This window comes from Bos indicus x Bos taurus, chromosome 10, assembly GCF_003369695.1.
Source record: "Bos indicus x Bos taurus breed Angus x Brahman F1 hybrid chromosome 10, Bos_hybrid_MaternalHap_v2.0, whole genome shotgun sequence".
Lineage (NCBI taxonomy): Eukaryota > Metazoa > Chordata > Mammalia > Artiodactyla > Bovidae > Bos > Bos indicus x Bos taurus.
In genome coordinates, this window is record NC_040085.1 from 102263604 (window position 1) to 102277359 (window position 13756).

The window sequence follows — 13756 nt, forward strand, 5'->3', positions numbered from 1 at the left end:
CCATAGCAGGATACCTGGGGTCAGACCTGTTGACTCAGGTCTACATATGTCAGAGCTTCTCTTCGTTGTGTCTCATTCATTCTTCTCAGGATTCGTGTCAGAGTACCACTATTTCCATTGTGTAGATAAGAAAAGTGGGACTTTGATTAAATTGCTGAAGAGTTGCAGAGCAGAGTTCCCTCAGTGACCTCCTTAATCCAACTGAAGGGCGGTTCGAGAGAGCAGAAATAGTCTGGGCTCCAGAGTCCCCGGGCCTGGATTTGAATCCCACCTCACCTCTGAAATGCGAGCTTTCAGCCGTCCCTGCAGAGAACACCACCCCTGCTGCACAGGACTGTTCTCCAGATGCAGCACCCTCAAGCGGGGAGGCCTGCAGACGGCTCGCCTGGCTCTTGGGAAAGAGAAAGTGTGAGTCACTCAGTCGTGTCCCACTCTTCACGACCCCATGGACTGTAGCCCACCAGGCCCCTCTGACATGGGATTCTCAGGTGGGAGGGCTCAGTAAGCGCTAACCCAACAGGAACGCCCACCTCTCAAGGCCGCAGGAGTCTGAGATGGCTGCGGCTGTGAGAAAGGTCTCGGGATATGGGAATAATGGGCTTCGTGCAGTTCCCACCGTCTGGCTCTGGCTCAAACCTGGAACCCAGCAGAGTCCAGTCCTTCTTGCCCTCTGAGCCCTCCATCATCCCTGCAGGCTGCCTGTGTGGTCTGGTCCCAAGGCCACCTCCAGCCACAGTGACTGTCACAGAGCACTCACCTGCAAAGTATTAAGTCACTGAATCGCGTCTGACTGCGACACCATGGACTGTGGCCCACCAGGCTCCTCTGTCCATGGGATTCTCCAGGCAAGAATACCAGAGTAGGTTGCCATGCCATCCTCTAGGGGGTCTACCCAACCCAGGGATGGAATCCAGGTCTCCCGCATTGCAGGTGGATTATCTACCATCTGAGCCCCCAGGGGAGCCCGTGACACCTGGCTCCCTTCCAGCTGTCGCTTCCCCTCTTCCCCTGTAGGGATCGCCTCCAGGAGACAACTCCATAAGGGGCCCGGCTCTTTGTTGAGAAAGAGGCTCATCCTCAGAGGGGCCACTGCTGAGCCGCCTGGGGGACACCCCGCCCCAGTGCCCTGCAGGGCCCACCCTCTTCATCACGGCCTTCCCGAGGGTCCTAAGCTGGCTCCAGGGCATGCCACTGGCCACCGGAACAGCGTCGAGGGTGCAAGGGTGACCCAGGAGGGGCCAGTGACCAGGTGAGAACCTGGCTGAGACTTCTGAGACTCCGTCCAAGAGGAGTCGAGTCTGGCGTGGGAAGGGAAACAGCACAGGAAAGACATGCTGGGCGGTGGAGAGAAGGCAGCCCTGGCTTCAAGCCCTGAGGCCCGCCGCCGCCAGTCAGACTGAGGTGGGTCTTTCACCCGCAGCTGGAAGGCCCTGCCCTGCGGCTCCCGGCAGAACTTCACAGGAGTCTGAAGCCCCGGTTTACCCTCTGCATGTGTCCACTGCGGGGCTCTGCCTCCTGGGATGTTGTAGTTGCCGACTCGGGTCAGCACTCTGTGAGCAAAGCACGCTCACTCACTGAGTCTGCTGAGCAGCCGGCTGGGCAGACAGAGTGGGTGACACGGACCCCTGGCCTCCAGGCCAGCCCCTCCGCACCGCCTGTCCCAGCAGCTGTCCCATCGCTTTTCCCCGGGGGCCCAGACGGTAAGGAATCCACCTGCAGTGCAGGAGACCCGGATTCAACCCCTGGGTGGGGAAGATCCCCTGGAGGAGGGCATGGCAACCCACTCCAGTATTCCTGCCTCGAGAATCCCATGGACAGAGGAGCCTTGTGGGCTACAGTCCGTGGGGTCGCAAGGAGTCAGACATGACTGACTTTCCGTGTTTAAAGGTTTGTGTTGACGGCCCTGGGCGCTGCCTCCAACAGGCAAGCATCTTTTTCCATCTTGACGCTGCACCCCAGGATGGGATGCTCAGGCACAGCGGGTCAATCTCACGTGAGGAAGGGGTAACATTCCCAAGGGGGGGGGGTGTTGTTGTTCAGTCACTAAGTTGTGTCTGACTCTTTGCAACCCCACGGACTAGGGAACACCAGGCACCCATCCTTCATTATCTCCCGGAGTTTGCTCAGAGTCATGTCCACTGAGTCGGTGTTGCTATCTAACCATCTCATCCTCTGCTGCCTCCTTCTCCTTTTGCCTTCAGTCTTTCCCAGCATCAGGATCTTTTCCAAGGGGAGGCTGGTCTATAATTCTGTTACCACCTCCACAAAGCTGTGCTCATCACACTGCACTTCTGCAGAGAGGCCCACAAGGTCTGCAGACTCCAGAGAAGGCGGGGCCTCCACCCAGGAGGGGAGGTCTGGTGGGAAGGGACACGCCCTCCTCCCCAGGGCCCAGAGGAGACGTTTTCTCCTGTCTCTTATCAGCCAGTGTGTTCAGCACGTCCCTTCTGAAGACAGCTATGTGGGAATGCGCTGAATTGTTCTTGGCTCTTAAAGGAAGGCTGCTTGGATCAAAGGATCCATCCCCACGTGAACGGTGCTTTGTGATAAAACCATGAATGTGGGTGCGGCTTTAAAGACCTCTAACCTTCCGGGTGAGCCCTGGGCGAGGCTGGTGACGTGAAGCATGAACTCTGACTTGGCCCCCCCAGCAGGCAATCCTGTTAGGGGTCCACTCCCCGCGTCCCAGGCCCCTGGCACCCGCGCCCTCAGACACCATTAGCAGATTTTCCCCCCTGAGCACCGCTCCAGGCCTCCAGACTCGCTTGCTCTCCCACATCCGGAGCCAAACCCTCGGCCACACAAAGCAGGCACCCTACAAGCGCCTCTCCCCTCTTCCCACAGCTGGATGTTCCCGGAGGCTGCCGAAGAGATCTGTCCATTTGGGTTTAAACTAAGTGGATACATAAGAACAAAACTAGCTAATCTTTGTTGATCTGCCAGGCAGGGTGCTAAGTGCTTTACATGTGTTCACTCATTCCCTACAACCACCCTGTAATGTAGAAACCATTATCACCTCCATTTTATAAATGAAAAAAAAGGAGCCCCAGTGAGGTGAAAGTAATTTGCACAAGACCCTAAAGCTAGTAAGTGACAAAGCTAGAGATCAAACCTGGAAGTCTGCCTCCAAAACCCCAAACTCTGAGCCAGCGGGTCAGAGCACCATTCCAAACCCATGAACAAAGGAGGCATAAAGCAAGCAGAGGAGGCCCCACGTAGCTCCCAGCACTGTAACCGCATTCTCCAGCTGGGCACTGGTGGCTCGGGGGTGAAGAATCCGCCTGCCAACACAGGAGACCCAGGTTCGATCCCTGGGTCGGGAAGATCCCCTGGAGAAGGAAACGGCAACCCACTCCAGTGTTCCGGCCTGGAGAATCCCACGGACAGTCCATGGGGTCACGAAGAGTCGGACACGACTGAGCGCCTAAACCACCACCACCACCTGGCCACAGCCGTCACTCAGCCCGACAAGCCTCCTACCGAGAACCAGCTCCCCTTCTTGGCCCTGCCTGTGAGTCCCTTGCCCTCTCTGGCACCGTCTCCTCCACTGCAAGGTAAGACGTGTGTATGAGAGACGGCTGTGAGGGCCCCGTTTGCATCTGGGGGTCAGTCCTCCGCATTCTGAAAAGACGTTGAACTCCACGCGGCTGTTTCCAGGCTCCCGTATCCCTCCGCGGGGTGCCAGTGCCCAGCCTCGGGGCCTGTGCGCCCCCTTTTGTTCACTCCGCACAGGCTCCTCTATCTGCACCCTCCTTCAAGTCCTGCCTGGGTCAGAGACACACCCAACGTCTGAGGGACACACCCAACGAGAGGCTTGCACGTCCCCGGTCTCTCCTTTCTCCCACGCGCCTGCTGGCTGCGGCTCTGTGGGGGCTTCTCAGCGGCGGACTGACGGGTGTCACCCCTGCTCACCCAGAGCTCTCTCCTTTCCCCGTTCCAGGGCTGCCACGGGCCGCCGCCCCCTGGGGTCGTCAGTCGCACGGCCGAGGCTGCGCCCTAGAGGAGCGCGGCGGAGCAGCAGCCTCGCAGAGCAGCCGCCCACCAGCCTGAGCCGGTGCTCGCCCGCAGGGCTGTCACGGGCCCGCCCTCACTGGGGCCAGGGCACCTGTGCTCTCTACTGCAGCAGGGCACGAGCCTCGGCTATTGATAGAGGCCATCTCTCGGAAGACAAGCCACTTACCGCCCCCGCTGTCCTAACTGCAGAAAGTTAGCCGATGTCCAGCAGATCTAAGTCCCAAAATAGATGGTGGCCACGAGTTCACTGTTCCCAAGCCTCCCCACTTGGGAAAAGAACGTCTGGGCCACTCGGTGTCTTGGAGATTTCAGGTGGTACCTCAATCTGTACTCAGAGCAAGGACCTCTACACTGGATTCACCCACTTCTACCAGAAGCTGAAGAGTTCCTGCGCGTCTCTTATTCTCATTCTCTGCTTGTCTTCTGAGGTTTCAGACAAAGGAGGAAGGAGTTGGGGGGCTGGAAGGGAGCTGAGATCCACATGGAGGCTCCCTGATAATAGAAATGAAGTGAACTGTATAACCTTTGGGGAAGGACCCATGCCAGGCTCTGTCACACGTGATGCCGGCATGCTCTTACAGGTATTCCTCATAACAGGCAGCGGCTGAGTCTGAACGAACGAGGATGTGCTCACTGTGTTAGCACTGGGCAAAGAAAATGCATCTGACCATCACAGCCAGGCGCAGAGGCGCCCAGAATCACCTAAATTACATGATGGGCAACTTGCCCAGTAGAAATCTGAGCAAGGGAACTTCCATCAGTTTCAATCAATAATAGAGCATCACAGTTGGTAAAGAATCTGCCTGTAATGCAGGAGACGCGGGTTCAATCCCTGGTTGGGGAAGATTCCCTGGAGAAGGGAATGACTATTCACTCCAGCATTCTTGCCTGGAGAATCCCATGGACAGAGGAGCCTGGTGGGTGGTCTGTGCCACCAGGAGCCCATGGGTTGCAAAGAGCTGGACGTGACTGAGCAAATAACACTTTCATGTTCAACAGCACTACGGACCAGACACCATGCTGGGTTCTGAGGACAGCACTCGAGCAAAACATTTCTTCCTCGAGTGGAATTCACAGATGGCGGGAGAGCCTGAAACAGTACAGCTGGTTCCAATATGGTGTTCAGGCGATTCTAACCTCCTGTGCCACGATACTGTCAAATGCGGCAGACTCTGAATGGGTGAGCACTGGGGGGGCCTCGGAGAAGACAGAAAGGGTGAGCCTGCAGGCTGGGGCTTCCAGGCAGGAGCCTGGGGCAGGGTGAGCAGTGAGGGGCACCTGAGGGGGGGCCGGGAGGAGGGGTGTGGGTGCAAACCAGGGGTTCTCCAGGGGCCTGCACGCTTCCTGCCTGAGGAAACCTCACTGGCCCGAGCAGATGCCCACCCACACGCCAGGGGAACAGGGTGGCTGAGAACATGGACTCGGGAGCTGAGCACCCCGCAGTCTGCCCCGCTCCCGACACTCAGCGGAGGAGCAGGGGCCGAGGCTGAGTCCCGGCTGTAGGACCCCAGGCAGCGTAGCCAACCTCCCTGGGCCTCAGTGTGCTCATCCGTGAAACGGAAAGAGTCGTGTCCATCCCACAGGTGGTGGTGAGGCTTGGCTGAGATGCCCAAACAAGAGTCACAACATCTGGCACGCAGTAGGCACCAACGTCATTCCTAGTGACCTAACCCCGTTGCATTTCCTTCGTCTGTAAATTAGGGGTGTGGAGGATTAACTCACCTCCCAGAGGAGGTGCTTGTAACTGCACATGTGGGTTTCCGATTCCCCACGAGCCAAGGCTAACATTACCCAGTCAAGGGAAACCGCTCCCGGCCACGGCTGCCCCAGCAGATGTGGACGTTCAGGGACATTCCCGGCTCTGGCTGAGACCCCAGGTCGAGTCAGACCTCAGGGCCCCTGGAAGAGGGGAGGTGACCTTCGAAAGTGTGCGGCTCAGTCCACGCGGGCAGCAGCCTGCAGGCGGCAGAGGGAGGGGCGTGGGCCAGTGCCCGCCCGCCCGAGGGGCCCCTGCTGAGGACTCCCGCCTGGGCTCACTCTGGTGAAGGAAGGACAGTATCTCCCTCCTCCCGCGAGCCGGCCGGCGTGTCCCCGGAGTCGTGCTGGGGCTGCCGCCATCACACACCACCCAGGGCCCGTCTCGAGCTGCGGCCCTCCTTGCCCGCTTGGGTGGCAGCCGTGAGACTAAGCTAGCAGTGCAGTCTACCCCACCAGGCTGAGGCAGAGCCCAATTCTGGACCTGAGCTTTTGGTGCTAAAGCACCCCTCAGAGCCCCGCCACCCCCAGCGGGCAAACCAGCCCCTGGGTACAAGCCCGCAGACCCCAGGCCATCCACGACGCCTTGCTCTTGCTGCACCCAGATCTCTCTCACACACACACACACACACACACACTCCCACACACACACACACTCCCACACACACACTCCCACACACACACACACACACTCCCACACACACACACACACATTCCCACACACACGCTCCCACACACACACACACCCCCACACACACACACACACTGCCACACACACACACACTCCCACACACACACATTCCCACACACACACTCCCACACACACACACACACACTCCCCCCCACACACACACTCCCACAGACACACACACTCCCACACACACACACACTCCCACAGCCCAGGGCATGTGAGATGCTGGGAGAGCAGCAGGCAGAGGAGGGCGGCCGTGTGGCGCAGACCCTCGGAACTGCTGAGACGGCCTTGCAGGACTGTCAGCCCCAGCACCCCGTTGGAGTGACGGCCCACGGGGATGCAGAGATTAACTAGAGGGATCTAAATGTCCTGGAGCAAGGCTCCCAGGGAACAGGGTGAATATGCCGCCTGGCCACAGAGCTCTCAAGTGGGCATGCTGCGGCTGGGTCAGCACTGCACCGGGCAACCGAGGCGGACAGTGGCTGCACACGGGTGGCCAGCTCACTGCTGTTCCACAGCGGGAGGCCGCCTGGGACCCAGGCCTCTGTGTGGCCGCGGTGTGGCAGGAAGGGGAGGGGCAGCTTCAGAGGGTCTCCTTACCGAGGCCTTTAGAGGCCCACTAAGTGCACCTCTTCCTCCAGGAAGCCTTCCTGGCCCCGCTGGCCCACAGTCATCTTTCCTTTGAAAAGCTGTTACCCAGGCCTGGCTTTTCCCATTTGCTGTTTTGTTTGGGGCTAACATTTCAAAACATCATTTAGTAAGTGCTTTACATATATTATGTGACTTTGTCCTCAGAACTCTATGAAGTGGTTGTGATTATACCCATTTCACAGACGAGGAAGTGACAGCTTGGAAAGGTCAGACAGCGTGCGTGTCCTGCCTTCTTGTCCTTTTCCTCCCCATGGGACGGAGCTCCCTCAGATCAGATCATAGCGTCCTCTGCGGCAAACAGGGCAGCACGTCCCCCTTCCACACCCTGAGCCGCCAAGCCCCCAGGTAAGCGCCAACCGCTGAGGCTTAATTAACCCAGCATGCTGAGTCACTCAGTCGTGTCCGATTCGTTGTGACCCTATGGACCGTAGCCTCCCAGGCTCCTCTGTCCATGGGATTCTCCAGGCAAACACACTGGAGTGGGTTGCCATGCCCTCCTCCAGGAGATCTTCCCAACCAGAGATCAAATTCGGGTCTCCCGCTTGGCAGGTAGATTCTTTACTGCTGAGTTAGTGGGGAAATCCTGTTTATATGCTGTGAAGTGAAAGTTGCTCAGTCGTGTCCAACTCTTTGCGACCCCATGGACTATTTAGTCCATGGAGTTCTCCAGGCCACAAGACTGGAGTGGGCAGCCTTTCCCTTCTCCAGAGGATCTTCCCAACCCAGGGATCGAACTCAGGTCTCCTGCATTGCAGGAGGATTCTTTACCAGCTGAGCCACCAAGAATGGTCCCTGCTTAAGTCGCAGATAAATTATCAGGAAACTCGACTGAAATTCCTCTCCTGCAAGGCCAACCGAGGAGCTGCAGTTCTGAGGAAACCACGTCGCCGGGCTTAGCATGGCCCAGAGCCTGCCGTGGGGCAAACCCAGCTGCCTCGCCAGGAGCGCCGGGGATGACGCCCGCCGAGGGCCCGGGGTCACACCGCGGGCAGGAAGAGCCCCCAGGCGGCGAGAGCCGGGCTCCGCCCGCGGGACGCGCCTCACCTTGGGTGGCGTAGGCCTCGGCGGCCATGCGCAGCCGGTACGGGGGCGCGCCCGTCAGCGGCCAGTCCTCCAGGCCCGCCCGGGCGTAGAGGCGGAGCGCGCCTTCGCAGTCTCCTTCCACGTAGTGCAGCTTGGCCAGGACCAGACTGGACTCCTGTAGGAATTCTGACTGGAGGGAAGAGGAGAGAAAAGAAACTGTCCTCAGATACACGCCCGACACTCCCTCGGGCCTGCGGCTCTCCACTCCAGACGGCCGTGGGAACTTCCCTTCGCGCGTCCACAGGGCCCCGGGGCGGGAGCGGCGCGCGGGCCCAGCCACTGCTGGGCGGCAAAAGGTGGTCTCTCCCCCAAGAGCAGGACACGACCGAGCGACTTCACTTTCACTGTTCACTTTCATGCATCGGAGAAGGAAATGGCAACCCACTCCAGTGTTCTTGCCTGGAGAATCCCAGGGACGGGGGAGCCTGGTGGGCTGCCGTCTACGGGGTCGCACAGAGTCGGACACGATTGAAGCGACTTAGCAGCAGCAGCAGCAGCACAGCCACCCCCGGGAATATCACTCCGCCATCATCACGAACGGAGTTCTGATCCCTGCCGCCACACAGGCAAGCCTCAGACGCATGACGCCAAGCGAAAAAGCCGGCCACACAGGCTGCGGATACTGGCCAGGGTGGTCAGGTCTACCGAGGCTGAAAGCAGACAAGTGCCGCCTAGGGCTGGGAAGGTGCGCGCAGAGGCGGTGCCTGCTGATGGTTACAGGCTCCTTTCTGGGGTGATGAAAATGTTCTAGAATTGTCTGTGACTCTACTGTGAAAGTGCAGTGAAAGTCACTCAGTTGTGTCTCCATGGTCTACACAGTCCATGGAATTCTCCAGGTCAGAATACTGGAGTGGGTAGCCTATCCTTTCTCCAGCGGATCTTCCCAACCCAAATATTGAAACCAGATCTCAGGCATTGCATCCAGATTCTTTACCAGGTGAGCCACCAGGGAAGCCCAAGAATACTGGAGTGGGTAGCCTATCCCTTCTCCAGCAGATCTTCCCGACCAGGAATCAAACAAGGGTCTCCTGCATTGCAGGCAGATTCTTTTTAGTGACTCTACTAAAAACCATTAAATTGCACACTTTATTTTTTTTGCAATAGTAGAAGATGTTTATCAGTTTTCACAATCAATACCCAGACAAAAAAATAAAAGGATCATTACAATTGCAAGCCATAATGCAAACATGATTAACCTAAAAATATAAAATAATGACATACAGTTTGGGGTGTTAAGCAGAGTGATGTGGTAAGTGGAAGTGCATGCATGCACATGTTTCATCTGCCCAGCCAGTCTCTGTCTTTTGGTTTGTGCATTTAACCCATTTATATTTAAGGTAATTATTGATATATATGATCCTATTACCATTTTCTTAATTTTGGGGGGTTTATGTAGATCTTTTCCTTCTCTGGTGTCTCCTGCTTAGAGAAGTTTATTTAGCATTTGTTGTGAAGCTGGTTTGGTGGTGCTGAATTCTTTTAACTTCTGCTTGTCTCTAAAGCTTCTGATTTCTCCATCAAATCTGAACAATGATTCTAAGGCATGTGAATTATGTTTCAATAAAGCTGCTGTAAAACAAGCTCCCCTCAGGCCTCAGGCTGGTCCAAGGATGGAAGGCGTGTGTTATGAACAAAACACAGAAGCACCTGTCTCAACAAACGCGGCTCCGTGGACATCCTGGTGGGTTGAGCACACAGCATTGGGGCTGTGCCACTGACTGTAGCCCAAATAACCCGAGGAGGGAGGCTTTCTAAACTGGTGTAAGAACCAGACTTTCTTTCTTTCCAGGGACAAGCTTTTCTAGCTGAGCCATTCCAGCTGCTTATGGGGACTGACCAGGTCCCTCCAGAGGGTGCACATTCGAGCTGTCCTCTGATGGGCTTGTCCTCCTCCCCATCGGAGAGGCTGGCTTCCTGGCCCACACGTGTGCCAGCCTCATCCTGGGCCCTTCCCCACCCCTACTTGTCCCTGGGGAGAGGAGAGGCGACCTAGCTGTCTATGTAAGGAAACAGATCTATCAGCCTCTCCTAGGCATCCTCCTTGGAACCCCAGCCATACAAGGCTGAAGTTTTCAGCTGACGGACGCACACCACGAAGCGCCACTATCCCGTAATCTATGGCTGGGATGGGGCGGGTGATACACAGGTCACTGGCCAGAGCGTGGCGAAGCCAAGGTGGTCGACTTTCAGGAAGTCCTTGAAAGGGCGCAGGGCAGACAGAGAGACTGAAGGGAGCAAAGGGGTTTTAAGAGTGGCCCAAGCAAGTGACCCCAATGCACGCATGAGAATTATATTTGGAAACAGAAAGAAATCAAAGCAGACTAGAGAAAACAGAAAAAGAGCTGTGAAAAAAGCATCCACCGTGGGGTTCTCCAGCAGGAGAGGGGGACAGGGCAGCCCTGGGTACAGTGGAAAGGCTTCCTAGGGGTTCTGCCGTGTCCTCTCTCTCTCCCTGGAACTGAGAACCACAGGCTGGAAAGCAAACTGAAGGGGGAAGAGAGGGGAAGTACTGTTTGCTGAGTCCAGAGCTTCAGCTTGGGGTGATGAAAAGGTTCGGAGGATGGGTGGTGGTGATGAGGATATGAACACACTTAAACCACTGGCTTCCCTGGTGGCTCAGAGGTTAAAGCGTCTGCCTCCAATGCGGGAGACCCGGTTCGATCCCTGGATTCGATCCCTGGGTCAGGAAAATCCCCCTGGAGAAGGAAATGGCAACCTGCTCCAGTATTCTTGCCTGGAGAATCCCATGAACAGAGGAGCCTGGTGGCTACAGTCCATGGGGTCTCAAACAGTCGGACACGACTTAGTGACTTCACTTTGACTTTCAAAACCACTGAACTGGGACATCCCTGGCAGTCCAGTGGTTAAGACTTTGCCCTCCAGAGCAGGGGGCGCAGGTTCAATCCCTGTTAGGTGACCCAAGACCCCACATGCCTGGCGGCCAAAAAACCAAAACATGAAATTGAAACAATATTGTAACAAATTCAATAAAGACTTTAAAAGTGGCCACGTCAAAAAAATTAAAAAAGAAAATCTTTAACAAAATAAAAAATGAAGCCAGTGAACTATATGCTAAGAAATGGTTATAATGATAAATTTTATGTTATTTATATTCTACTGCAAGAAAAAATGCTTTTGATTTAAAAAATGTTAACAAACTTGAAGGCCAAACGTCTGCCATGCAGGAGCTTGAGGAATATCCCAGGGATGGAGGCACAATAGGGAGGCGCAGCCTGGAGAGGCTTGCTGGGCGAGTGCGGAGGAGACGTCTCGGCCCAGGCCCCAGGCGGGGGACCGGGGAGCAGCCCCAACCTCGGGCCCACCGCCCAGCCCCGGACAGGCGTAACTTCCTCAACTTGAGTCAGAGGCCAGGCCGCCGGCTACTCGTTCAGACTTTTTGCCCCCACACTTCCCCCTGCTCTGGTCTCTCCAGCCTCGGTGCACGTGTGTTTCGTGGGCACCTATGAGGTCGCTGGATGGCATCACTGATTCAGTGGACGTGAATGTGGGCAAACTCCAGGAGACAGGGAAGGACAGGGAGGCCTGGCGTGCTGCAGTCCATGGGGTCACAAAGAGTCAGACATGACTGAGTGACTGAACAAGAATGTGTCTGCACAGGGCTTTCCCCAGCTCCCAGGCAGGAGACCCTGGACCTTGAGGTCAAGTGGAGGGGGAAATTTCACATGGGCCAGTGGGAGTGGGGCGGTCTGCAAGGCAACTCTGGAGCACTCTACAAGGCTCTTGTGCTCACGCTCGGTCGTGTCGGGCTCTCTGGGACCCTTGGACTGCAGCCCATGGGATTTTCCCTGCACAGCTTCCTCTGTCCCTGGGATTTTCCCAACTAGAATACTGCAGTGGGCTGCCATTTCCTGCTCCAGGGGCATCTTCCTGTCCCAGAGATCGATCCTGCGTTTTCAGTGTCTCCAGCATGGCAGGCAGATTCTTTATCTGCTGAACCATTGGGGAAGCCCCACTTTTGGCAATGGGAGAAAAATTGTATAAGGCAGAACCAGGAAAATAGCAAAAGCTGACATGTATCTAAAGCTATTCAATTGTGAAAGAATTTGTACACCTGAAACTCAAAACAACTTGAGCTAAGTGGGCTTACAGGAGAGAAATGTGAAGCTCAAAGAGGTTAAACAGCTTCCCAAGATCACATAGCCTGTGACTCCACGCTGGAAAGCAAACTGAGAAATCTAAGTCGAAATTCAATATTCTTGCTGTCACACTGGATTGTGAGGGCTGAAGAGGACCGGTGAAACAAAAAGTTTTCCAGACGAAATGAGGGGGGTTGGAAGTGGGACAGAGCCTAGTCAGGGGCCCCCACCCCACCCGCAGCAGCAGGCGCACCCCCACTCCCGGAAAGACTCCTGAGTGCCTGCACCATTCCCTCTAACTAGACCCACCAGAGCCACTAGGCCCATCGGAGTCACCAGAACCACCTTCGTGAAGAACAACCAACATGGAGACAAGAGTCCCTAAATCTGAAGGGAAGTGCAGGAAGGGAGGAAGGAAGAAGGACAGAAGTCAGAGGTGTCAACGCTCACCGCAGGGCAGGCTGGGCTGGGGAAGGGGAAGGGGGCCGGGGGTGAGGCGAGATGAAAGGCTTCCAACAGGAGAGCCTCGTGAGAGGGGACGCAGAGGAGACCCAGAGACGGGGCGGATGAACGCAGGGCAGCCCCTCAAGCACTAGGGGGCGGGCAGAGGGGGCTCCCGCCGGGTCCCCCACAGCTCGGCCCGGCCGCCCGGGACGCTGGGCTGCAGACTTCGGGCGGGGATCGTGCGCTAAGGAACCGCGGGACTAGCTCCTCCGCTGTCGGTGGGACAAAGCCAGGCTGAGCTCCGGGCCGCACCTGACAGCTTCATTCCAGACCCCTGGGGACAGCAGTGCCATTTCTCAGGAGAACGTGGCCTCGGGGGCTCTCCTGGGAGAGAAGCTGCTGGTCTGGAAGCCCCGCGCCGAGTCCCCTCCCGAGAAGGGAAGCACGGGGGGCAGAGCGGCTCCCACGCCACGTGTGGGACGCCCTCCCCGGCCACGGGCCCCTCCCCGGCCCGGCCCCCCGCCCCCAGGGCCCGGTACCTTGAGGTTCCCTCGGTCCAGGGCAGCAGTCAGATGCTTGCGGACCTCCGTCAGCTGGGGCCGGGGGCCTCGAGGGCTGGCGCCCTGCCGCAGGGGGTGTTCCTTCAGGTACTGCTCCAGCTTGGCCTCCCCGAGGAGGAGCTCTGCCATGTCATCTACGAAGAACACAGAAGAGGGTGAATGGGGCGAGGGCGGTCTGCGTGTGGGGAGTCTCTGGGACCATCTCACAGTGAGTCCTCTTAATTAGTAAAGCTTCCGGAGGATGCAGCTCAAGCACTCATTCCTCGGCCTGTATTTGCTGCTCTAGAAAGATTTGCTGTTGCTGCTCAGTCGCTCAGTCGTGTCTGACTCTTTGTGACCCCATGGACTGCAGCGCCCCAGGCCTCCCTGTCCATCACCACCTCCCGGAGTTTGCTCAGACTCATGTCCATCGACTCGGTGATGCCATCCAACCAAAAGACGGATACATGTTAACATGG

At 56.9% G+C, this 13756-nt stretch overlaps 1 protein-coding gene across 5 annotated transcripts in view; it reads right to left on the minus strand.

Annotated features, from left to right (window-relative positions):
* The window catches only part of TTC7B (tetratricopeptide repeat domain 7B), a 275364-nt gene that overhangs the window by 232488 nt on the left and 29120 nt on the right, over positions 1 to 13756 (minus strand). For all 5 annotated transcript variants that reach the window (XM_027552728.1, XM_027552730.1, XM_027552726.1 and 2 more), the window contains exons 2-3: positions 13278 to 13432; positions 8159 to 8327 (exon numbers count right to left, since the gene is read on the minus strand). In XM_027552728.1, the coding sequence (XP_027408529.1) occupies positions 8159 to 8327; positions 13278 to 13432 (324 nt within the window). The remainder of the gene's footprint in view (positions 1 to 8158; positions 8328 to 13277; positions 13433 to 13756) is intronic.